Raw genomic sequence first — 25818 nt, forward strand, 5'->3', positions numbered from 1 at the left:
CTCCTTCTTCTGTGCCCTCCTTATAAAAGCACTCTGTAAATGACCCTATAATGAGATGACCTCACAGAGAGGGAAGCCACATACAAACATTCTTATGCTAATGTACCTTAATTTTCAACAATTTTAATCAAACTAAGATTACTCTGTCCTTCTGCTTCTTAAATAATAACAGTCTCTTATAGTATAATTAAAATATCTTTTCCAGTAGATTAGTTTTTCAGAATAAACATAACCTGCTGAATACATACCTATGGAAACTGACTAAAATTGTTTTGCCTTGCTCGTCTTGTGAATAATCCTAGCTAAGTTTTAGACAACAGCTTTTGACTTTAAACCTCCTCTAGAGATATTTTTTAATTAAATGGAACAAATACCATGTACCTATCAAAGAATCTTCTTTAGATTCCACATAAGAATAGGAAATTATTTGCCTTAGACCAGACGAACAGATACGATATTCTGCCACTAGAGAACTGAAATCCAAATTCCAGTATTTTGCTCCTGACCAATATTTGCAATGCTAGTAGGTGTCTTTGACATTAAGTTGTTTGGGATTTTGTTAAAATTAGTTCTTTCCTCTCTTGATCCCTTCCCTTTCTGCTTATAAAAAGGCTTTCTGTTTTGTTTTGTTTTGTTTGTTTTGTTTTGTTTCTCTTCTTTTTAATTCTCCTTTGTGTTCCTTAAAACATATGAATTAGCCATAAAGGTGAAGGCTTTTGCCATTCCAGGTGGTTTTTCTTCCTGGAATTTAATGGATGCTATCTCTTCATTTATTTAGCAATATTTCATGAGCACCTTTAGCATGCCAACCCAGCACATGTTGAAAGCCCAGAAAGTTGGGGGATGAGGGGAAGAAACGTCAGGGACACCATGGCGTTGACTAATCTGACCTGCCCTGGTGTAACTTACATGCAGAAACAAAAATTTACCCTCCACCTAGTTTTCTTAAGTCAAGCCCCAACAATCTGCCAGGTCATGTTAGATAAATATTGGTGATCCTTCTCTTATCGTCTAAAATTCAGGTTAATGTCAGCATCAGAGGGCATCTGCTATGGAGAGTATCTGCTGTGGTGTCTGTTGTGTGTTTTGACCAGCTCCATTTGGGTGTAGAGTATATGCAGATCCATAGAGCCATGCGGACAACTTTAATTCTGGCATGTTTCATAACCCGTGGCTTGTATCATTTCAGGAAGAAGTTAGCTCTTTCTTGTGATCTCCTCCCTTTTGCTGCTATAATCTGAGGAAACTGCATATCTACCGACCTTCTCTCCCACCAGTGCCTGAGATGTGCAGGCTGATTCTTGCTCCTGAGTCCTCATCTTTGGTTTGGGTGTGCAGTTCTAATTATAATTGAATGCATGCAACATCAGTGATCTAGTTTTTTTTTTTTTTTCAAAGTGTTTATATTGGATTATATGACTGTATACAGTTAAACTCTCTTAAATCCAGGAACAGGAATAGACGTCAGATAATAAATTAGGACCTTCTGTCATCTTTACTAGGCGAAAGAATGAAAAAAATGTCATTGAAAATCAAAAAATGACAACTAAGTGAGAGAGGTTACCACGCCTTCCATTTCACTGCCCTCCCAGACTATGTAAGTCTCTTTTTTTCTACCAGCATGTTGCTGAAACCTCCCCTGTCCCCACTGACTCTTTCTTTGACCACAACTAAACCACTAGATTTTTTTAAATTTCTAACTGATTACCCACCGTGGGGAAAACAATTGACAGTCTAACATGACAGCCTCCGAGGCCTTAACTTTTAATAACCTGTGTTACTTTTAGTTGCTGTCATTTTATTTCTACTGGTAGGGTTGATAATTTTAAGATGTTCCAATATTTTTTAATACCTACCTGTCTTGCTTTCAGTTTGTAACACGTATTTAAAAGAATTAGAAGTGCTGAACCCATTAAGCATGCTCTGTGTTCAATCAAAATGAAAGGTTTTGAAATGTGTTTTTGAGTTTTGTTTTGAGTATAAAGTGATTTCTGATATGTTACCATTTGAAAAAGTAAAGTTTCATTTTACTTTATTATTTCACTGTTCAAATAATATGCCATCTTCACCACCTACTATGCTGATACACTGTTGATAGCTATGATTTAAGCTATATAATATATTTTAATTGGTAATCTATACATCATGGTTTTGAAGAAAGGTTGAAGTGAAATATTACTCATCTGGTCAGTGTCAGAGCTGGTATTAGAATCAGTCACTTGACTCCAGTCTTCATCCCACTTGCAGAAATTAGGCTCTTCCTACTTGAAAAGACAGAGGGAAGTAAATACATTTGATTCCACCTAATAAAATGTGCTTCCTGGAAATGCCACCTAATATATTTTTTTAAGATTCTATGTTTTCTATCATTGTGCACTGTGAAGGTATACCCATTTCATATTTATTGACTGAACCCCTTTTATTTTTGTATTTATTGGCCATTGTATAGATGAGCTTATAGCTCATTTACAAAAAAAAAAAATGTGAGTCACACAGAATTTAGGAATTTTACCTTTATTCTTTTGTCTGGTAGATGATTTACCCAAATATCTCCATGGGAATATAGAAGTCCTGATAGCAAACTCTGCTTAATTATGGCTTAATCTGCAGTCTTATATCCAAAATGTCCACTTGTCTCATCACAATGTTCAACTCATACCTACCAAATATGTGATGCTCAAAAATATTTTCTACAAATGGAAAGTGATGTTTTCTCTATGCCTGTCCTTGACTGAATGATGGCATTAGGTCTTTTAGACTTTTGGGGGTTCCATTTTGTTTTGCCCTTTCATCTCTGTCAGTTCTAAACGCATGTGGTTTCACACTGAACCTCCATTCGCAAAATAGAATTAAAATGATGGTTGCACTATTTGCCTGTTATCTCTATAAAAGATATAATGAGTTAATGAAGAGAACTGTGTTTGGAGTGATTTTGTGATTTTGCCAAAATCTTAAGAGCCTTTAAATTCAAGTAGAAAGTCTATTAGTGATATTTTCTGTGGCCTTTGAGGAAGCCAATTAAGGTTTTTGTACCTTGGTTTTTACGAAGTGTGGATAGCTAATATTAAACGTAATGAGAAGAATGAATTCAATGAAAACTGCTTTGAAAATGGAAAATACCAAAAAAAAAAAAGAGTCTTAAAAGTATATTTTTCTATATGAAGATTTCCACTCCCTGAAATGTGAATAAAGACATGGAACTGTGATCTGAATTAGAATGTTTTTGGGGGGTTGAACATTAATTCAGTTACCTGGGAGTGGGCTAGAGAAAATATATCAAGGACTTTATAATAAAATGATTACTAATATGTCACTGAAGTTTTTTATGCTTTAATCGTATATCAATGATAATGCAACTATACTTAAATTCTGTTTTGCAAATTAATTTAAATGTTTAAATGTCACCTTAAGTTCAACCTACTAAATCTTTAAAGCTGTAATTAATTGCTTCGACATAGGAACTAATGATAGAAATCTGAGCAGATTGTAACCTGTCAACAGCCTATCAACTCTAGTAATTGATATACAGTATAAATCTGTGAGTTGAAGGTACGATTTTTAACAATGTGTAAAAGTATCTACATTTAAGAGAAAGTAGACATCTCATTTGTGTAATCACCTGAAGAAATTCAAATCTCTAATTCTAATGAGGCTAGACTTTACCTAGGTATTTGTAAGACTCTTCTTTTAGCACATGACTTTGACTATTTTTAATAACAGCAACTCTCAATATTTTGCGGTTATGGTTGATATTTTAGGCAAAGATATATGTCATCAAGCTCTAAGCTTGGGATTATAGAGGATGATGTCAGTCCAAAAGTATATTTTGACTATAAAGTAATGAAATTGAACCACTCATAATTGGATTCTGAATCCAGTTCCAAAATAAGATGCCCAAAAATGATTTAAGTCAAGACAGTCTTAGCAAAGTACACACACACACAGACACACACACACACACCCCTCTACATTCTTTTACAGCCGATTTTAAAATTCAACAATCATTTTCTTATTTGAGGTTTTGTATTTATTTAGAACAAAAAATTCACTCAGCTCTGAACTCTGTGGTTCACAGAATGGGCTCCAGAGTCCAGCAACCTGGAAGTGAATCCCAATTTTATATACAATAAGAAAACATTATTTTATTTGTACAGTTCAATGAGTTTTAACACATGCATACATCCATGTGACCATCACTACCATCGAGTTATAGAAACCTGTCACCCTAAAAAGTTATTCCATGCTCCCTCCTCACCCTCTACCCTCCTCCTACCCTGGCAACCACTGATCTACTTTCTGTCCTATAGCTTAAATTGTCTTTCATATAAATTGAATTACTTGAAACCAGCTTCTTTCCTGCCATGTAAGATTTTTGAGTTTCATCTGTGTCATTAAGTCAGCCATTCTCACCATAAAAAATAATGAGATCGTGTCTTTGAAAGAATGCGGATGAAGCTGGAGGCCATTATCCTTAGCAAACTAACCCAGGAACAGAAAACCAAATACCACATGTTCTCACTGACAAATGGGAGCTAAATAATGAGAACTTGTGAACACAAAGAAGGAACAACACCCACTGGGGTCTACTTGACAGGGGAGGGTGGGAGGAGGAGGAAGAGGAGCAGGAAAAATAACTATTGGATACTGGGCTTACTACCTGGGTAATGAAATAATCGGTACGACAAAGCCCCGTGACATGAGTGTACCTATATAACAAACCTTCATATGTACCCTAAACCTAAAATAAAAGTTAAAACAATAAAATAAGTAATGTTTTACATTTTTTAAAGTATATCAGGCATTAATTCTCTTTTATTGCTACTTAGCATTCTACTGCATGAATATACCACAATGTCTATACTCATTCACTTTTCCATGGGACATTTTATTGCTTCTGGTTCCAGGTTAGTATAAGTATAACTGCTCCAAATAGTTATACACAAATCTTTATGTGGACAAATCATAATTTTTAAATATTAGCAAAGTCATCTTTAATTTGAACAGAGACCCTGAAGAGTAAGGGAGCAATCTAAGTGGCTAACTAAATATAGAGCACTTCGGGCAAGGTGAATAGCGCATGCAAAACCTGTTCAAAGGAAAGCAAGGAAGCCATCCTAGCCAGGGTAGAGCAAAGGGAAGAATGAGGAAAATCTTATCGTATAAAGAATTTAATGTCTCTCTTTGTTCATAGTATGTACGTAAGTAAAATTATGAGCTATATGTCATGTATTGTGATATAACATATTCAGTTAATATTCTGTTCAGATTTTTGTAAGATAAGAATTCAGCATATTTTATATAGAGATACAGATGTAGGTGTGTATAGCGCTATATCCATTAACATGGAATTTGCATATTAGAAGTGAAATTTGGTCCACTGTCACTTTCAAATATTAGACTCACTACATTGTAGTCACATCTCTTATGACACTTTTTTTCTCATCTTTGTAGTCATTAGGTACCTTTCTCTAATTGACAGAAGTCCCACATGGGCATCCCCATTGTATGGAATTCTGTTGTGATTTCTTCCAGAGCTAATTTAGGCTATTGTTTTCATTTCCTATTGTCAGCAATTTTAGTTGGTGGTTCTGGATAAATCATTAATCTCCTTATTTGTTTTCTCTTTTTTATAAGATTACTTGGATTTCAGTAAACAATATGTGGGTTCAGAAGTGTTGGAAAAAGTAATCTGCCAATGATTATGAATTATATTAATGTCATATGCCTAACCTAAATAAAGCATAAATAAATACAATGAGAGGGTGGAAGGTGTTTGAGAACTTGAGGATTACCAAAAGTTGGGGAACCAAAGCTTATCTGGAATACTATAGTTTGCTTTTTCCTTTTTTTTTTTTTTTGAGACAGAGTCTTAGATTGTCACCCAGGCTGGAGTGCAGTGGTGCAATCTCAGCTCACTGCAACCTCCACCTCCCAGGTTCAAGCAGTTCTCTGCCTCAGCCTCCCAAGTAGCTGGGATTATAGGCACATGCCACCACACCCGACTAATTTTTTGTATTTTTAGTAGAGACAGGGTTTCACCATCTTGGCTAGGCTAGTCTTGAACTCCTGACCTTGTGATCCACCCACCTTGGCCTCCCAAAGTGCTGGGATTACAGGCGTGAGCTACCACACCTGGCCAGTTTCTTTAAGTTTAAACAAATATCTTCTTTTGTTTGGTTTCCCGGGGACTGGAAATTATAACTGGAGGAGACAGCTATAGTAAAGGCAACAGATCAGGGGACGGGGCAAAAGAGAGGGCCCAGTGTGCAAAAGGGACAGATATAGTGTGATGAGGAAAGTAATTAAAAAATATCAAAAGCAAAGCTACTTGAATCCTAGGGTTAGGAGTTCTCATTGGATTTGAAAAACATTTTGGAGCCACTGCGGTGATTTGATAAAGTGAGCTAGATAATAGTAATGACTTTCAAGCAAGTTGATTCAAGTTGCTAGTCTGATGTCAAAAAGAATATTATTTCTTACACTGATGGTGTGAATCCATTGTTCCTGTGACATGTCTTAGAAAATGGTATGTATATAACAAATTGACTGGTTGAAATGAAAGGAAATTGTCTTGCAGTGATCATTTTATATTATCTTAGTATGCAATTATGTATTCATGACCTTAAGACTGTGACATTCAGCGAAATTTTTTATCATCTCTAGGCCTCCTTCTAAATAAGGAAAGTTATAGAGTTGGGATATATAATCATCTTTGCTACAACCCCCCCCCCCTTTATTAAGAATAGAAAGAAATGCTTTTTGAAATGACTCTTTAATAAACCCTGAGAAAAGGGCGGGGGTTATGAGATTGTTTCTTGAAAAATGTCAGGTCAGTAATTGTGCTTTGAGAAGCCTTCAAAAATTTCTTTTGACCAAAGTCTTTTCTCTGGTTGTTATTGCTCACCATGACCTCCAAAAAGCCACCTGACTTCCTATATTTGAATTTCTTTGTAGCATACAATTGTAGTCTTTGTATTTGCCATATAACCTCACAAACATTTAAAGAACGCAAGTATGCATAATTGTGGTGAGCATCTTGAGTTGCTGTACGCCTATTATGCAGGCAGAATGATAGGGGCACTTAGGGTTTATAAATGACTTCCTCCTTCCAAGTACTGTATTAATATTCTTTTTCTCAGCCATAAAGCCAGCTTAGAATTTGCAATCTCTTAAGAAGCGGTATTGTTTTTCTGAACTCCCCAGAGGTTACAATGTGTATGCTTTCTTAATATACTGTGTGGGTTGGTTTTGTCAGGAAATCACCTGCTGCTTTTCATGTTATACCCTCAGAAGTATCTTTACAGCCAAGGCAGAAGATATGTATCCAACTTTGTTACAATGCACAGTACTATGTATCTTAGAAGCCTAAAACCCGCACTGAATTGCAGTCACATATCATGAAAGACTTAGAGAAGATAGCCAAAAACGTTAGAAATGTCTATGATTGACAGAGCTGCCACACTTGGTTGCATAGGTCATTAACTCCACAAGGGAGCCAAACTGAAGGGTTGAGTGGGTGGGGACCGAAATCTGGCCTTGGATGCAGTCACCAAGGCATGCTCCCTGCAGTGGGATGATGTCCTCCTTAAGCAAAGAGGTACCTTTCTCTAATCAACATAAGTCCCACATGGGCATCCCAGTTGCATGGAATTATGTTGTGACTTCTTCCAGAGTGATCAAAGGCACAGGCATCTTTTTTTTTTTTTTGAGATGGAGTTTTGCTCTAGTTACCCAGGCTGGAGTGCAATGGCATTATCTCAGCTCACCGCAACCTCTGCCTCCTGGGTTGAGGCAATTCTCCTGCCTCAGCCTCCTGAGTAGCTGGGATTACAGGCACGCACCACCATGTCCAGCTAATTTTTTGTATTTTTAGTAGAGACGAGGTTTCACCATGTTGACCAGGATGGTCTCAATCTCTTGACCTCGTGATCCACCTGCCTCGGCCTTCCAAAGTAGTGGGATTACAGGCATGAGCCACCGCGCCCAGCCCCACAGGCATCTTTTAAGAGGTGTGCATCCAGAGATGGTTCTGTTCATTTTAATCTGCAGCCATTGCTTCAGTCTGGATATCCACAACCTATTTCTTCATTAGCAGAGTCACTCAGTGTTACTAGAGTCAAATAAAATTTTGCAATATCTGGCCATGCGTGGTGGCCTGTAATCCCAGCATTTTGGGAGACCATGTTGGGTGGATCACAAGGTCAGGAGTTTGAGACCAGTCTGGCCAACATGATAAAACCCCATCTCTACTAAAAATACAAAAATTAGCTGGGCATGGTGGCGCGTGCCTGTAATCCCAGCTACTCAGGAGGCTGAGGCAGAAGAATTGCCTGATTCAGGAGGCAGAGGTTGCGGTGAACCGAGATAACTCCATTGCACTTCAGCCTGGGTAACTAGAGCGAAACTCCATCTCAAAAAAAAAAAAAAAAAAAAGTACCTGTAATCCCAGCTACTAGGGAAGCTGAGGCAGGAGAATCGCTTGAACCCAGGAGGCAGATGTTGCAGTGAGCCGAGATTGTGCCACTACACTCCAGTCTGGGTGACAGAGCAAGACTTTGTCTCAAAAAAAAAAAAAACAATATCTGTGGCTATTTCATCACTATCTTTATCACCAGCTCTCTAAACAATGTTTGAAGTAAAATCTCAGAATCTTAAGTGAGTGTAAGTGCTAAGCACAAATCTATAATTCTTTTCAGGTCCTTTTTTTACATTTAGCAAAAATGATTGAAACTTCATGAATTCAAATGTATGATTCTTTCATTTGAGTTCCAGTAGAAGATTCATATTTGGGTTAGAGTCCATGTACATATTGGCATAGGTAGGATACATGAGCCCAGAGCAGTGGTGAAAAGGCTTCATTTGAAGTCTTCCCTGATTATCATCAACCTGTCTTGTTAAAATAGGCTCCCCAGCTCACTTTTTCTAACAAGGAATAGAGCTTTAAATGCAAAAGGGAAAACTGTGGTTGAGATAAACAGAAGAAACTCTCTTATTGAAATTAATACATGCATATCAGTTTGGACTCTGGCATCAGATATTCCTAGCACAGACTGCATTACCAGTTTTGTGTCCCACATCAGGGACAAAGGGCTGTAAGTTGCTGTGGCCACACTGAGACCGTGGTAATTGGTCACTGTGGAAACTAGTTGAGGATCAATAAGATGATCCAAATAAGAAGAAAGGGGGCTTATGATTACATCTTTTCCAAATTTAATTCTAGTAAAGATGGCTTAGCCTATCCTATTTTGTTATCTAGAGAGATCTTTATGTTGGTGCCAATGTCTATAATATAAACCAAATTCAAAAACTCAAAAAGAAATCCTGCCCTGGTTCTATGCATGACTTCCCAAGACCACTGCATCTAGCAGTATACAGTGACACTCCAGGGCTTTGCAGAATCCATCTGGATACATCTGGAAAATAAGTAGATCCAGACTCTTTTTTATTTCTTCTTAGAATCTCAATTCAGACTCTTTACACATGCTCACATCTTGCTAGCATTTGGCATTTCAAAGCAATTAAACCTCTACCACACATCCCAATAATGGCTTCGATGGGCTTTATTTTATGGTGTTAGACCAGAAAATACAGTACGCCCTGAAATTTCCAGAGTCATCCTTGGAAGAGCCAAAAAGAAAGCTATTGTGATCACTGCTGGATGTTAACAAATGGGAAGTTGCTCTTTGATACTCAATGTCATTCTTACATCTGGGTGTGCCTGGTTAGCTCTAATTTAAAAAAATAGGCAAAATGTGAATATAAAATAAAGTGTCTTTTCCATGTTAATATCTTCACACTCACAGAAAATCCCTGATAGAAATGACTAAAGAAGGTAATTTCTGAGCAAGAATAGGGGAAAGTGTTATGGGCCAGGCATTAAACTTCCAAGGCCAACATATTCTTTTTCTCTTGCACATGTATTAATGAGTTAGGAAGTTTTGAAGGTGAGAGCAGTACTTTGTGCAGTTGACTTGGAAAAGACAAAGTTATGTAGATGATTTCCTCAAATGTTTTTCCCCTTTGTTACTTTGCAAGGTTATTCTGAGGATTACGATTGATCTGAGACCTTAGTGGAAAGAAATATGACATGTCTTGTAGACCACAGTAATCAATGGATAAATATTTAGAAACAGATTCTGAAGACTTGAGCTTGAGTTTCTATGACTTTGCGCAAGTTCTTTTTATGTTCATGACACCTGGTTTCTTCAGCTAGAAAATGTGAATAATACTATCTTGCTAATAAGACTGTTGCGAAGATTTTATTAGCTAATGTGTGATAAAATGCATATGTAAGATATGAATTTTGCCTCCCCTATAATATTTCCTCTCTGCCTCTCATTTTGAGACGCATGCTCAATACATTAAATGTGCTTCGATTATAGGGGCAGTAGGATTCAGAGAGAGACACTTCAGTGCATTTTCTATTTTCACCTTTGTACACTGAGCATGATTTTTTATCTCAACTCAGTCAAACCCTGATTCTATCCTAACGATGCCATATGTACTTCACACCTTAAGTAATAATGTGCATTCAAAGAAGGAAGTATCTAGACCAATCTGTCCCTGAAGTATGTGATAATGTAAGTCTGAGTTAATTAGAACTTTTATCTTCTCAAAATGTTTTTGTAAGAGAAGCAGAAATGTTTGGGATAACCATATAAAAAGCTACTGACATTATATACTGTGCAGTCAACTCTCATTTCTTTTGCTCCTGGAATGAGGGAAGGGGTATTTGAGAATCATGTCTAGTGTCTCAGGCCCTATGCTTCCTTTGTTAGCCTAATTAACCAGACTTTTCCACGAGATACCATCCCCAGTAACCTAAGTAAGTGGTTCTCAAAGTGTGGCCCCCACACCAGCAATACACCAGCACCACCTGAGAGCATGTTAGACATTCCCATTCTGGGCCTTACCTCAAAACTCCTGAATCATTGGGGCTGAGCAGCGTGTGCTTCAACAAATCCTGAGTGATTCTGATGTGTATGGAAATTTGAGGACCATTGTCCTAAGTCACCCACCATATGTAATGAATTACCTTCTCTCCTGTGCATCTGGAAGTGCCATCCTTAGAAGAATAAAGTGCCATCCCTAGAATAAATGAAAAAAACACTCTCTCAAATTATGTTCTTCTTGCTGTTTGAATATGGAAGTTGTGAAAGGTTTTCCCCAAACATCTCTCTTGTCAGTTTCTGAACCAATTGGTCCCAGACACTTTCATTCTCTTTTCTATCCACTGGACCGTGACCCTATGTTTTCAAACTTTGCATCACTCTTAAAGGGAGGAGAAAAAAAAAGCCTTTTCCATTCTGCTGCCTTAGTTCCATCCCTTCTTTCAAAACTAAAAATTCCCAGCCAGTAGTCTGAATTAGCTGCGTCCATTTCCTTACTGTTCATTAGTCCTTCTGTAATTCCTTGCAATCTTGCTGCAATCATTTCTACTTTTATTGTTTCTGCTTCTACCCTTGACAGGAAATTATTCTACAACTTTGACCCATCTCCTGCTTGCCAAATTGGAAGACCTCTTGTGTTTCTCTAGGATTCATGCTCTAGATTAACCCAGACTAGATCTTTTTTTTTTTAATGATGCAAAGATATAACCCTTCTTCTTTGGCTCTTTACTTACTCCTTTCTCCCTTTCTTAAATCTTAGCCATTCCCTGAGGTCTGTTTCTTAGATAGGGAAGGAGGGAATCAATCTCTCTCTCTCTCTCTCTCTCTCTCTCTCTCTCTCTCTCTCTCTCTCTCTCTCTCCCCCCCACCTCCTCTCCTCTCCCATCCTCTTAATGCCACTGCTTTTCTTTTACATACCTGCCTTTTCAGTTACAAATATCATGTCTTTACTAAAGAGTTTCAGTTCTGTCTTCAACAGTGACGTCATCCTAGAATCTCTGCACAAGGCTCTCTCTATGTCATTTACAGCTGAGAACTTCTAAAACAGAAGCCATCAATCATCTTTCACGAAACAACTTCTCCCCAAAGCTGGCCTCTATTGTCTGGGGCTACCCTTCTGTCCATCACCCTGCTCTTGACTCCTTGGTTGCCTCCAGTTTTAGTTGTAAGATTCCATTGCTCCTTCCTTACCTGATCTCTTATTTCATTCACCATTTCCATAGCCTCGCTTATGATCTCTGATGCCTGCACCATGGCAGTAGGTTCCCTGCCTCAGTTCTTCTGCCTCTGATATCCTGTATAACAAATCCCAGATTAATCTTTCTAGAATATCAATTTAATTATGTCATTTCCTTGGTCGTTGGCACTCATTGTCTCAGAGCAAATCCAGCCATGCCTTCCCACACAGCTTCCTTGAAAATGTCACCATTCCAAATATCCTGGTCTCATTACCCTCTCTCCATGAACCCAAATCTTAATGAAGGATTTAAGGGCCATCTCAAGCCTTATTTCTTCTAAAAGAACATCAAGTTCACAGTAATGGCTTACTTTTCATAAAACAAAAATTGTTTTTTTGAGACATAGTCTCACACTATCACCCAGGCTGGAGTGTATTTGTGCGATCTCGGCTCACTGCAATCTCTGCCTCCCAGGTTCAAGTGATTCTCCTGCCTCAGCCTCCTGAGTAGCTAGGATTACAGGTGCCCGCTACCCTGACCAGCTAATTTTTGTATTTTTAGCAGAGACGGGATTTCACCATTTTGACCAGGCTGGTCTCGAACTCTTGACCTTGTGATATGCCCACCTTAACCTCCCAAAGTGCTGGGATTACAGGCATGAGCCACTGTGCTTGACCCACTTTTCATAAATTTTATGAAAATTTCCCTATTAATATCCATTAAGCTTAAAAAGTATTTGAGTTTTATGAAAATGAAAGGGAATGTTCATGAGAAGCCTAACATAGTGCCAGAAACTGAGAAGAATATGTGATAACTTTCTTCCCGGTGAGATGGTGACATTCCCATTGACGAGGAATAATTTTTTTTTGTTCTTTGCCGTCATCACCTCCAACAGTGGATGAAGGCTCCTTGTGAAGTGAGCTGATGGATGTGTAGATAGATGAAATAACCAAATCTTTGTAATTGCTATTAACCACTGAGTAAACAGGCACTCACTTGAAATAAATGTCAATTAAATTTTCTGTTCCCTTATCTTACAAGAACTTAAGGGAAAAGCAAAGCAAAACTAAAGGAAAATTAAATGAAAAATTATCTAAAAGTAATACGTAAATAATCCACAAATAGGAATTTCAGCTGCCAGCTAATCAAAATCCCATTTCATTCATTGTTTGCTCAAGTTTTACGTCAAGAAATCTAGGTCGGGGAACTGACATATGGTCAATCTAATCTTCAATTAGCCTTTACCCAAAGGCCCTTGTAGTACATTTTTTATCTTGTTCTCATCTTTGTCCCAACAATCATTCTTAAAAACAAGCAAAAATAGAATCTGGGTATGCTGTGTGTTCCATGGCTGGGTCTCCCCAAGGTGGTATAATAATTTTCCTACTCCTTTTCAAGAAATATTTGTCAATTACCTTAAGCAAATTACTTGCTTATTGTAACCATGCTGGGAGCAAATAAATGAAGACTGGTCAGAAGAAAATGAGAAAATAATTTGATACTTTTTTCTTTTCTTAAAATGGAAAGAGGCCCTTGACAGAAGGCAGACATATCTTCTTCTCGTTTTGACTCTGCAAATGAAACAAATAGTAATAAATACGTTTCTATATGTTCATATAGAATATAATAAATTGTATATGTATATATAAACATTATATTCCCATATGTGTATAATGAAGTACATCATACATGGAGAAAAGGGGCTCAGCAGCGTTTTCCTAAACTCCTTTTCCTTAGTCTGTACTGATGAGCCTGTCTGACTACGTACAGCTGCTGACCAAACCCATCCCCAAGAGAAGCTTTGAAGTGCAGACCCAGGAGACAGTATCTGGAAACTTTCCATGTGCAAGTTCTCAGTAGCACTGGTGATGGCTGGCATGTTTAGATCTGGCTAGAGTTGTTACTAGAGCCTGAGATTTTAGGAAGAGCAAGGGAAAAATAAAAACAAACCAGGCAGCAGAACACAGGTGCCGGCTGCTCCGTTTTCCTACCCCACGGGAGTCTGCATTTTGCACTGAATGACAGAAGAAAACCTTGTAACTATAGTTCTGATTCTCTCTCTAAGAAGCTCATGCACCTTTTGCACTGAAATGTAAAAGACTGCACAATGAGAGACAGCGGAGGAAGGCAATAAGGCAGAGGAAGAAGTAGGTGATTCTGGGAGCATTCTGGCTTTCTGCTCTCAGATATTTAGGTGTGAAACTGACAACATGAGACTGAAAAGTATCACTTCCCACTTTTTCTTTCTCCCTTAGAAAGCTTCCTTTTGATTTCATATTTAGCTGTTTCTTTTTACATTGAAAAAACAGTACTTAAGTGTTTATATTACGCATGCGGGACATGGCAATTTGGGAAAGCCTCTCGAGTCCTCTCAGGGGCATGCCGTCCTCCTGTCCTGCACATTTGGCCTGGTTTAATTAGTAGGTGCAGGAGGCATAGGATCCCTGATGGGAGCAGTTATTTCAGAGCAGGTGGTTCAGCACATTGAGGATCAAAGATTCCAAAGGTGCTATGACTGCAACAGCTGCAGGCAGCTCTTTGATCTCTAGTTCCAAATTTCTACCCAGCCCACAGAACAAGCAGTCCTCCTCAAGACAGGATTTTGGGTAACTACCTTTTATTCTGATGGCTTACTTATAGGTAGATGAGAATAGCAACAACTTGATTGATGGCAACCCAGCAATCGTGGTTGTCTTTGAGTTATCCTGCAGTCTGGTTTCACCCTCTATTTCCTGGATACTTCCCACTCTCCCTTTCCCCTGCTAACCATTCATTCCAGACTCTAGGCGTGCTTGTTTCCTGGGTGCCTCAATGAATCACACAAAGAATTATCTAACCAGGATGCCCAGTTCTGGCCCCTGCAACGTGCTACCTTCATCTCCACCTAAATTCTACACGTGCCTGAAAGCACAATCCAAATATGGATCACTTCCCCTCAGGTTACCTTACGTTGCTGTAGATCTTGGCTAACATGGATTGAGTACTCACTGCACACCTGGCTCTGTTAGGTTGCTTCACATCCCTTGTATTTGACTGATTTCTTACTCTTTGGACATCCTTTTATACTTACAGTAATTATACAGTTTGGTACTTTTGTTTCTCAAATTATAAAGTTATTCTCATCTTACCTCCTACTTGAGTGAGAACACAAATTATTTTCTGTTGCATTTGGATCTCACTGTTTAGTATGGTGTCAAATACAATGTGGGTGTTTTACAACCTGAGTGATATAAAAATTAACTGGAACCATTATTAGCTTATATTGGTGAAGTGTATTGAAATTGATGCTTTCTTGTAATCAAATAATTCAATCTAATTTATCAACCATGTTTCATGTTTTGATGATTATGTGCAGCCTAACAAATAGAAATATAGGTGCAGAAGGCCTGTCTGTCCTCCAGGTACTAGATTATTGATAACAGTTGGGAGAGTACCGTGTCACTCCATAGTACTGTCACTTTCCGATTTCATTTGCACATAGGATGACCAGTCTCCTGGTTTGCCCAGGAATGAGGGAATTCCCAGGGAACAAGAATTTCAGTGCTAACATGAGACAGTCCTGAGCAAACCTGGACGTTTAGTCTCCCTGGTCATAAGGAATCGAAGGTATTTTTAGCTGCACTTTTATATTAAATACTCAGTAATGGATAGTTGCTACTAAGTTGCATATTTTTCAGGTATAGGCAAAATTCAAAATTTCTGGTAGGCTCCTTGGAGAGTTTTTGTTGCTTGTTTGCCTTATTCTATTTGTTTACCCTATTTTATGTATTTGTTTGCGGGATGCTGCATAACAACGCTGTTTTAGCAGAAAGGTCCTCTTTCACTTTAGGGAACACAAACTCTTTTTAACTAGTCAATTACTCATAGAGTGATTTACTAATAATCATGTTAGTTGCATCTTGAAATATTCATTCATTGTGATTTTTTTTTAATGTTAAATAGCTGGCTTCAGTAGGGACAGTCCACTAAAAGAGATGAACGTACACCAAGTTTTCCTGGTTACAGCTTCTTATGCCCAGAAACTTCTACTTTTTTTCCTGCTGAGCTTTTAGCTTATCTTTAGAATGGAGTTTTTTAGGCCTCTTAGCTAAAGCTGTTGCGTATATTAACTGAATCTGCTTTCGAACTACGCAATTACTTACTTGGATGCCTAACGATTATCTCCGCTCAGCACTTCCGGTCTCATCAGAAAATAAGAATATATATGTCTGCCAAAGACTATTAACTGTTTTCCTGTGTTCTCTTGACCATCTGACTATTCCAAGTGGGAAACCCTTTGGATAACTTTGAATAAAACTAGCTGTACTTCTGGTGCCAAATGAAACTGCTTTCCTGAGCTTCTGTTCATAAATGAGCCTATTTGTGAGGTCTCAATTGATATCTTATACCTATCAAAATGTAAACAGCCCTGAACTCTAAAGGAACAGATATAATGGTAGGCAAGTTTTGCAAATCTCCTTTATTGAAACAGAGCTTGTCCTATCTCACTCCACTAAAAAATAAATTTACTTTCTGAAATGTACTCCAGGAACTTTGCTTCAAGATCTTTAATTATTCTATATACATGCCTTGTTCCCTCAATATCTTTTTAATATTTAATTTTTGAATTTTAACTAAGGTTAAACCTGAATCGAATGTTTCTGCCCCCACTCTTAGGAATGAAAAATTCTATTTGAACTGGTCGGGATTCCTGTTCGCACCAATGTTAATAGTACTCTGATTTCATGGAATTTTGCATTTTACACGGTGCTTGCACAGAGCAGCTTCCACTTGATCATCTTAAAATTATATTCGGACTCAGCTTTTGCTCTGAACTTGGTATGAGAAATGTGCATAAGCAGGATTAGTTATGGAATGGCCATATCATAACCAACTGTTTGCATGGTATATTTGCTGTAATTGTACATTGTAAAATGTGAATATTGGCTTTATCCTTGAATAAATTTCAGATGTTAAGGGTAACTTTACAGAAATCAATAATAAAAAGAACATATCTCTTAATTTCCCCTTATAATTCCCTAGTAAACACTTTGTGACACTTGGTGAATTAAATAACATTTCTCTTCTTAGTACCATTCATTCATTTCACAAATATTTATGGAAGTCCTGCTCTAAGCCAGGCACTCCACAGCCCCTGGAGAGAATCATACCCTGAGCCCTTGGGAGCCCTTCATGGTAGCAGTGGATGAATAAGACAGACTTGACTCAAATGGTCACCAAAAACAGGCAATGTTTCTCTCTTTATAGGTCATTTTGAGTGTGAAAATTTTATATTATATAAAAAATTATTAGTGCTTCCAAACTGCTTAATGGCTCTTTCCCCTATTGACGCCACATTTTGAGGGAGTTCATCTGCCCAACACATTTATTGTGCTGTTTCCCTTATTGACTTAGTGACCTTCATTGATCTCTTCAGCAAAGTTTTCTTGTTGTTAATATTGTATTAGTATGACGTATTTTTCGGTTGACTGGCCAGTCTGTAGAGTTTACCTGTGGCTAGTCAGCCTCTTTTCTGAGCATCTAGTTTGAATGTTTTATGAACAGACATTGTGTCTGTAGGGTAGAAATTGAGTTGGAAAAGGAAACAAATTTATGGCCTTCATAAAGTCTCAAGGTGCTTTTCTACTTAACTCAAGTGGTTGTTTACAGGCATGAAGCGTTTGCTGTATCTGATTGTTCATGTTAATTTATGTCCTCATGGCTGTTAGGTGGACCATTATGGAGGAGTGGCAGGTGAAAACAGGAGCCAGTGCCACTGACTGCAAGCATGGCTGCTCAGATGGGCACGTTCCTGGTATTGCAGTGACAGCTCAAAACCTTTCCCTCTCCAAGTCCCCACCTCCCTTCTCCACACCCCCAGCATGCCAATCAAATCTCTTATTTCCCTAAACTGAAATAAAATGATGAGTTGTGCTAGTTTAAAACCACTTGACACTAGCATGGGGGAATATTTAAGGACTGATCAGCCTCCTATAACGTCTTTGGTAAAAATTTCAATTTTCCCAGTTTGGGGGGATATGGAAAAATACCATTAACTGTCCATGATGACATGATATAGGCTGTGGTTAAATGATAAGTAAGAACATGTGATTCTCATAAACTTTTACAAAAGATTTTCACAATTTAGTCCCTTAAGCCCAAATTTGACATTTCTTCTGTATCATGTGAGTACCTTTGTCCCTTTTTAATTACCCTTCACGATGTTATGAGACTAAAGCTAAATATTCAGAATTGTTCATAAAAGTGATCAACTTGGGATAAAGTTTTTGATAACTTTTGTTTATTCTTTTCTGGATAAGATGTTTTACAATGAATATGCTTTTTAATTTTAAATAATAATAATAATTGCAGAAATACATATATAAAAGTCCTATATAGATCCTTGCCATAGCAAAGTAGGTTTACTTTTTTTATTTAATATGTTCTACCTGGCTGATACTAAAGTAAGGAGACCTTACATTTGTATGGTTCTTTACACAGAATTTCTCACATGGAGCTTTAATGAATTTAATAATGTAGATGAGACACATCATTATATCCCCAAACAAGAAAAGTATGTGTTATTTTTTTCTTCTTTGCTGAGAATTATGTGATTAGCAAATCACATAAATAAGACCATATTTTTTTCATGCTAGCACAATGTCCCTTTTTTATATGCTGTAATTTATTTGTCCTCTTATATGCATCAAGTTATGTTAACATAGAACATATAAAGAAACAAGACCCAGTTCCTGACATCAAGCAGTTTACAATGCAGCTGGAGTAAAAAGACATTTGCTGACAGAGAGATTTAATTTGGCAATGAAATTCATGGAACGGACAAAAAGTGCAGTGCCTGATACAGTGTGTGTTACATCAAAGGCATTCAATAAATGATGGATGGATGGAGAGGTGGATGGATGGACAGGAGGGCAGATGGATTGACAAATTATTTACCAGAGTAGAAAGGAGAAAAGTTCACTGGTCACAGATAGTCGAATTTCAGTAAGTGTCTTTTGAGTATTTTATTGGTCAGTGAATACTTCTAGAGGGAAAGATCAACTAGCCAGGCCTTCAGGAACTTAGAGTAGGGCTTAACTCTGCAGAGAGAAATAATGAGGGGTAGTCAGGCCTAGTGCTCAGCCCGGACAAAGGCAGAGAGGCAGAAAGTGCAGCCTCTGACTGAGATCTCTAAGAGTAGCCTTCCTAAAGCAAAAGGTTTGATGATGAGACTGTTTTGCAAGTAGAATGGAACTACATCTGACAACAATGTGACAATTAAGCTGATGTATTTAAATAATCCATAAGCACGGGCAGCTATATAAACATTTGCATAAAATTATTCATGTGATGATAAAAAACGTTTTAGACAAAAACTGGAAGTATGACCTAGTATTGAATATAAAGTTATGAGATGGTTCAATAAGAAGTGGAGATTTTAAGTACCAACAGGAATTTTAAAGCATTTTTAGAAAGATCTACACATGTAGATATTACTGTATCAATCAAGTATTCCCGTACCTAATGGAAATTTCTGAGACAGTTATGTCAAATTCAACTTTAGATCAATAGGCATGCTGAGACCTAAAAGATTCAAAGACACAAAAGTGGCATAAAAGTCTAGAGACCTCCAAATATTTCATGGATAAAGTTTAATAAATTTTGTATATGCTAGAAGAAAGGTAATAATTTATGTCTTCTAAGGTAGGCAACCTAATTACTAGATATGTCAGAATATGGCTATCTCTTGTATGTAAGTTCTTCTTGCACTATGAGAAGTCATATAATACATTGTTACTTCTCTTTAAACCTATTAATTATCTTATGAAAGCAATGATGTCGTCGCTTAAATGCAAGTGATTAAACAGTGGGGCCCTGGAGAAAAACTGTGTGCACTGGAATCTAGTTCAACCACTGACTTGCTAGTTAATCTTGGCTGAGTTTTTGTCTGGTTTTCAGTTTTCTCATTAATGAATGGTGGTAATAATAATAATAATGGCACTAACATCTGAAGATTGTCAGGAGGACTAAATGTCAAAATGTAGACATGGAATAACAATTCATAAATGATAGTCATATTACTGGTAGTGAATAGATAATGAAAACTGTATATATGTCTTATTTTCTTGACATGGTTATATATTTGTTTTGCTTTATTTTTTAAATCATTGCTGGAAAGATAGCTAGGATTCCACAGGGGTGTGTTCGGGGTCTCTACTGAGTGACCTTATAACTCAACATACGTAGTTTAGTGAAACTGACCAGTCTCTTGCTTTCCACAGTGAGCCATCTTTATGGATTTGGACTGATGGATGCAGAAGCCATGGTGATGGAGGCAGAGAAGTGGACCACTGTTCCCCGGCAGCACGTGTGTGTGGAGAGCACAGACCGACAAATCAAGTAATGCTTGCTGCTGGCAAACAGCATGACAATGCCCCAAAATAGAGCAAGCCAGTCAACTGCTCAAGATGGCCCCTTGTTGGAAATGGAAGCTAAAAGCTTCTGTAGTTTCTCTCTTATGTGACTATGAAATTGTAATAGAATGTCTAGAATTCTGAGCTATTAAATTCATGCTAATATAGCCCAAGAATCCTTAAAAGAAAAGCATCTTTGGCTCACACCTACAATCCCAGCACTTTGGGAGTCTGAGGCAGGAAGATCACAAACTCAAGAGATTGAAACCATCCTGGCCAACATGGTGAAACCCTATCTCTATTAAAAATAGAAAAATTAGCCAGGTGTGAGGGCATGTGCCTGTAGTCCCAGCGACTTGGGAGGCTGAGGCAGGAGAATCACTTGAACCTGGGAGGCAAAGGTTGCAATGAGCCAAGATTGTGCCACTGTACTCCATCCTGGGCAACAGAGCGAGACTCTGTCTCTAAAAACAAAAGGAAAGAAACAAAGTATCTTTTTAAAAGGGATTGTGGAATATGCTTACCCCTGGGCTCTTGAAATTTTTCTACTGTCAGTATTCCTATGTGATGCTACAAGTATTCTCCAGAAGTCAGTGTACTTTTAAAAACTGTAACAACTCTTTACAGTGTAGTTATCCAAAGAGTAGTACAAAATGTACAGTAAATGACATTGCAGTTTTCTCACAGATTTCAGGGCTTATTCCCCAGTTTTAGTAGCACAGACTTGGAGGCTGTGCTGACAGCGTTTGCCAACAGGATTCTGAGTAGGCTTATTAGTGTTTTCTTTTGGCTTTCTGTTCAGTGACTTTTCTCTCTGAAAAAGTATTTTTGATCTTTGGTTAATGATAAAACTAGAGTTATTATACTTCTTGAGAAAATTTTTTAGGAAGCAAAAGTAAATCAACTAAAGTTGTTGGGGTTTAATTTCATTCTACTCTTGTGGCAAAAAATGAGAGAGAACAGAAGGGTAGGAAGTAACCAGTGTTTATTGAGCACTTACTGTGGGCCATGCCAAGGGTAGAAACCTCATGTATGTTTTCCTCTTAAAGCTGTTTAATGACCTGGGTCTTATTCTCATTTGACAAATGAGGAAATGGGATCAAAGGAATTATTTGTTTATTTATTCACAAACTCATTCACTAAGTATTTTTCTCATACTTACTGAATATCAAGCACTGAGCAAAATATTAGGAATAAAAAGGAGAATAAGTAGTGCTTCCTACTACCCTGTGGAGCTTATAGTCTAATGAAGGCATCAAACCAAAAATGTAATAAGCAGATAATTACAAATTATAATTAAATGTCGGAAATTTTAAAAATGTAAAAAATAAGAGATACTGGACGTATTTTCACCTATGGCTCGATGAAGGTCTCAGGGAGGGGAAATTTAAGCATTGACCTTGAAGGAAGAAGACTTAGCCAGCCATAAGGACATCAACAACAACAACAGAAAGTACTCAGGCAGAGTAGTGTGTGCAAAGTCCCCGAGGTGGGAAACTTGAATTATCCCAGAGGTTGAATCTGATGCCATTGTGTACAGCCCCAGTGTTCAAGGGAAACTGTGGCAAAGGAGGAAGCTAGAGAGGAAGACAGGAACCTGTAGGCAAGAGGGACAAATGTGCTAGTGGATTACAGAACGAGGGATGTGAACCCCCATACGCTAATTCCCAAGCTTCCACTGTACCACAGTGCAGTGGTTCTCATGGTCTGTTTCATAGATCAGCTACATCGCTATCACCTGGGAACTTGTTAGAAATGCAAATTGTTGAGATCCATCCCAGACCTACTCAGTCATACACTCTGGGGCCAGCAATCTGTGTGTTGATAAGGTGATATCAATGCACCCTCAAGTTTGAGATCTACTACCTGCACGAAGGTGAAAGAACCTCATTCCTTTTTCACCTCTCCCTTGCATCTTTCCCACTAACTGGTAATCCTTTCAGTGACCCAGTCATTTGGGTGATAGCACTATTGTTTAGTATCCAGCGATCAGCTGCTTGTCTTACATTGTGTATTTATTCCACGCCTCCAGGTTCCCTCAGTTGAGCTCTGTGATGTCATTTGCTCAAACTCCCTCTCTCTGTTGCAGGACAATCCGCCCTAACAGTGCAGTACGCTCCATCTACAAAGCTTCAGGCTGCTCGGATAACCCCAACCGCCATGTCAACTACCTGGAGCACGTGGTTGTGCGCATCACCATCACCCATCCCCGGAGAGGGGACCTGGCCATCTACCTGACCTCACCCTCAGGAACTAGGTCTCAGCTTTTGGCCAACAGGTATGGCAATGGCCTCTGCCCACCAGTGTAGTAGTTACAGCCAGTGACACTCAGCTATTCCTTAGGTAGAAGGGAACAGCTCCTTCTTTCACCTACCCTGGGAACCAGCAGAGGGGGTGTTTAGATGTCACGATCTCACTGCTCATAAATACGGAGTGTAAAGCTGCCTATAATCTGTACACATGGAGAAGTGGGGCCTTTAATAGTTGGCTAAGAAAAGGATGCAGTAGAAAAATTGAAGGCCACTTGTTCTTTATCCTACAAAAGAACTGCAGTGCACTAACTCCTAAGGCCTCTGAGATCCCCTTCCCCACCATTAAGTGTCTCCTGCCATTCATTACAGATTAACTAAACTCTCTTTCCCAAGCACTTACTTTCAAAGGTTAAAGGAAATGCTATTTTTTTTAAAGCAAGTATTAACAAACTTTTCTGCACAAAGCCAGACAGTAAATATGTGAAGCTCTGTAAGCCAGGTCTTTATTCCAACTACTCAACTCTGCCATTCCAGTATGGAAGCCACCTAGACAACATAAATGAATAGGCCTGCCTGTGTGCCATTCAACTTTACTTACAGACAGGCAGCGGGCCAGATTTGGCCTGAGGACCAAATCTGGTTTGCTACCCCTGTTTTTAAGGTTGACTCTTTAGTCTTCATTGTGCTTGAGGGCACTCGGTTTCTCATTTGCTCTCCTTCTCCCTGCTTCCTCCAGAATACTTCCTCAGTAGGTAAGTAACTATATTCTGTACAGGCCAAGATCTTGCTAAGAGAAGATAGCCAGAATGTTCTATCACACATTTTCTTTTGCTCCCTTGGCTTTTTGAGTGGCTGGGAGCATGGGAGAAAGTTATCAGCAAGTGAGATCAAAGAGAGGAGATGTCAGGTTGTCTTACAGTCCTTATTCCCATGGTGGTTCTAAAAGAAAAACCACAGCCTAAAACTTCTTTGATTTCCCAGAAGAACATTTAATGGAAGCAAAAACTTTCTTATCAGTGGCATGTATAGTTCAAATGAAAGTCAACCTTTTATGTAGACGTAGCTACTTGTCTACACGCCAGGTGACCATGGCAGTGGTGATCTTTGTTAGAACACTAACAACAGGCCAGAGGCGTTGAGAGGCAAGAGGCCCATGAAAGTCCACACAACCAACAGTGAGAATGAACTTGCCCAATTGCTTTTAAAAACCCCCAACTTAATCTACTATAGGACAGTTAGAATAGGAGAGAAGAATAGAACAGAATCTGAAATCTTTTTTTTTTTTCTGAGATGGAGTCTTGCTCTGTTGCCCAGTCTAGAGAATAGGAGAGAAGAATAGAACAGAATCTGAAGTCTTTTTTTTTTTTCTGAGCTGGAGTCTGGCTCTGTTGCCCAGTCTAGAGTGCAATGTTGGCACAGTCTCAGCTCACTGCACCCTCTGCCTCCCAGGTTCAAGCGATTCTCCTGCCTGAGTTGAAATTACAGGCATGTGCCACCACACCCAGCTAATGTTTGTATTTTTAGTAGAGATGAGGTTTCACCATATTGCCAGGCTGGTCTTGAACTCCCAACCTCAAGTGATCCTCCCTTGGCCTCCCAAAGTGCTAGGATTATAGGCATGAACCACTGTGCCCAGCCCAGAATCCAGAATCTTCATGTGCATTTTATTTCTGCTGTGTTCTTTCAGACCTAACATCTTCCATTAGTATGTGGGAAACCTGGGTTTACTACTTTAAATGTGAAGTGTGGGTTTGCCAGAATACGTGTATGCAGGTGCAAGGAACATAATAAGGATTCCTCAGCCTAGAATCCCTGGGCACTTCCTCATGTCCTCCTCCTACTGAAGACAAAGAGGCCTCAGCCGGCTGCCTGCAGGGTAATTGCAGCTACCTGCCTGAGTTTTATTTCCAGCAAGCAAAACTTCAGATACACAATTACGTGATTAATGAAGGTCTCTAGCTGTTGTTGCTGGAGCCAAGGAAGGCCTTCTTGCTTTTTTTTCCTTTTCTTTACCATTATTCATCTGGGTTTAACTTGAAAATGTATCCTGGTGAAACATTTTTAGCTTGAAAATGTAACCTGGTGAAGTGCAAAGGTTTGCTTCACATATGTGTGGACCATATTCCCCGAGCCCCCTCCCTTGCAGAGAAACAGTCCCTCTGCTGTTGCTGTTTGCTTGAAAAACTCAACCTCTTCAGCCTGTCTGGGCTCTTCCTGCATATTTCGCTATTTATTTTTGGCTTCCCCTGAAATGACGTCAGTGAGGAAACTTGTGAGCAGAGGCGCTATGGATTCCATCACATTTATTTGGTGGATTGCAGTATTGCTGGCTTCAGGCTTGCATGCATTCTTCAACAGCCGACATCTGCTTTGCTCTTTGCAAAGTGCTAAACACAGGAGTGCAGCGTGACTTGTGTCAGAGAAAAGAAACAGGCATTTCAGACACTCAGTGACAGGCACTCCCATAGCGCACCTTGGTCTCCCTCATCAAGACCACCTGGGAATAAAGTTTGCTCCAAGAATGTGTCTTCTTGGTCTGGAGGCATTTCTCCAAGTGTTGCTGTCATTTATCTTCCATCTCATTCCTGAAAATAAGTAGCCACTGAAGAGAGAGAGCAAGCGCGGAGATTGGAGGGAGCTGGACACCCCAAGAGTTGTAAAGGATGTTACGAATTCATTTGTCTACAAGCTTCCCGGAATTATTGCTCCGAGCAGCTGACCCTTTCCATGTGAAACAGCTGCACCAGGTCCCAAAACCACGAATGGCTACCTTCCCGGGCCTGGCTCCCCCGGTCCCACCGTGCTTGACACTGGTAGTGTCCCTCCTACCGAGGCAGCTCAAGAAACACAGTTTCTTTTGGCACTCTTTCCATCTGGCATATGGTGAAGCTTTCATTTCATTAGAGGAAACCTCTACTCAAAACCTCTCAGTCTCTGACCTAGTGGCAAGGAGGCCTCATGCCTTCTTACCTTGGCCCCAATTCAAAGGACATTCCCAGAATGGAGAGCTGGGAACAAGGGCATAGAAAGGTGTGGCAAGGAGGTGAAGCAAAGGCCTGCTTTGCTCCTGGTGTCCTTCATGTTGTTATGCAAGATAATCCATCTT

At 38.9% G+C, this 25818-nt stretch overlaps 1 protein-coding gene across 6 annotated transcripts in view; it reads left to right on the forward strand.

The window, feature by feature from the left end:
• PCSK5 (proprotein convertase subtilisin/kexin type 5) overlaps positions 1-25818 on the forward strand; it is a 470824-nt gene that overhangs the window by 250190 nt on the left and 194816 nt on the right. For 5 of the 6 annotated variants that reach the window (XM_078366047.1, XM_078366050.1, XM_054254455.2 and 2 more), the window contains exons 11-12: positions 20329-20446; positions 22550-22738. In XM_078366047.1, the coding sequence (XP_078222173.1) occupies positions 20329-20446; positions 22550-22738 (307 nt within the window). Of the gene's footprint in view, positions 1-1189; positions 1598-20328; positions 20447-22549; positions 22739-25818 lie in introns of those variants that run through there. The other variant, XM_054254456.2, reaches the window with a different exon arrangement.

Source organism: Callithrix jacchus, chromosome 1 (genome assembly GCF_049354715.1).
Source record: "Callithrix jacchus isolate 240 chromosome 1, calJac240_pri, whole genome shotgun sequence".
Lineage (NCBI taxonomy): Eukaryota > Metazoa > Chordata > Mammalia > Primates > Cebidae > Callithrix > Callithrix jacchus.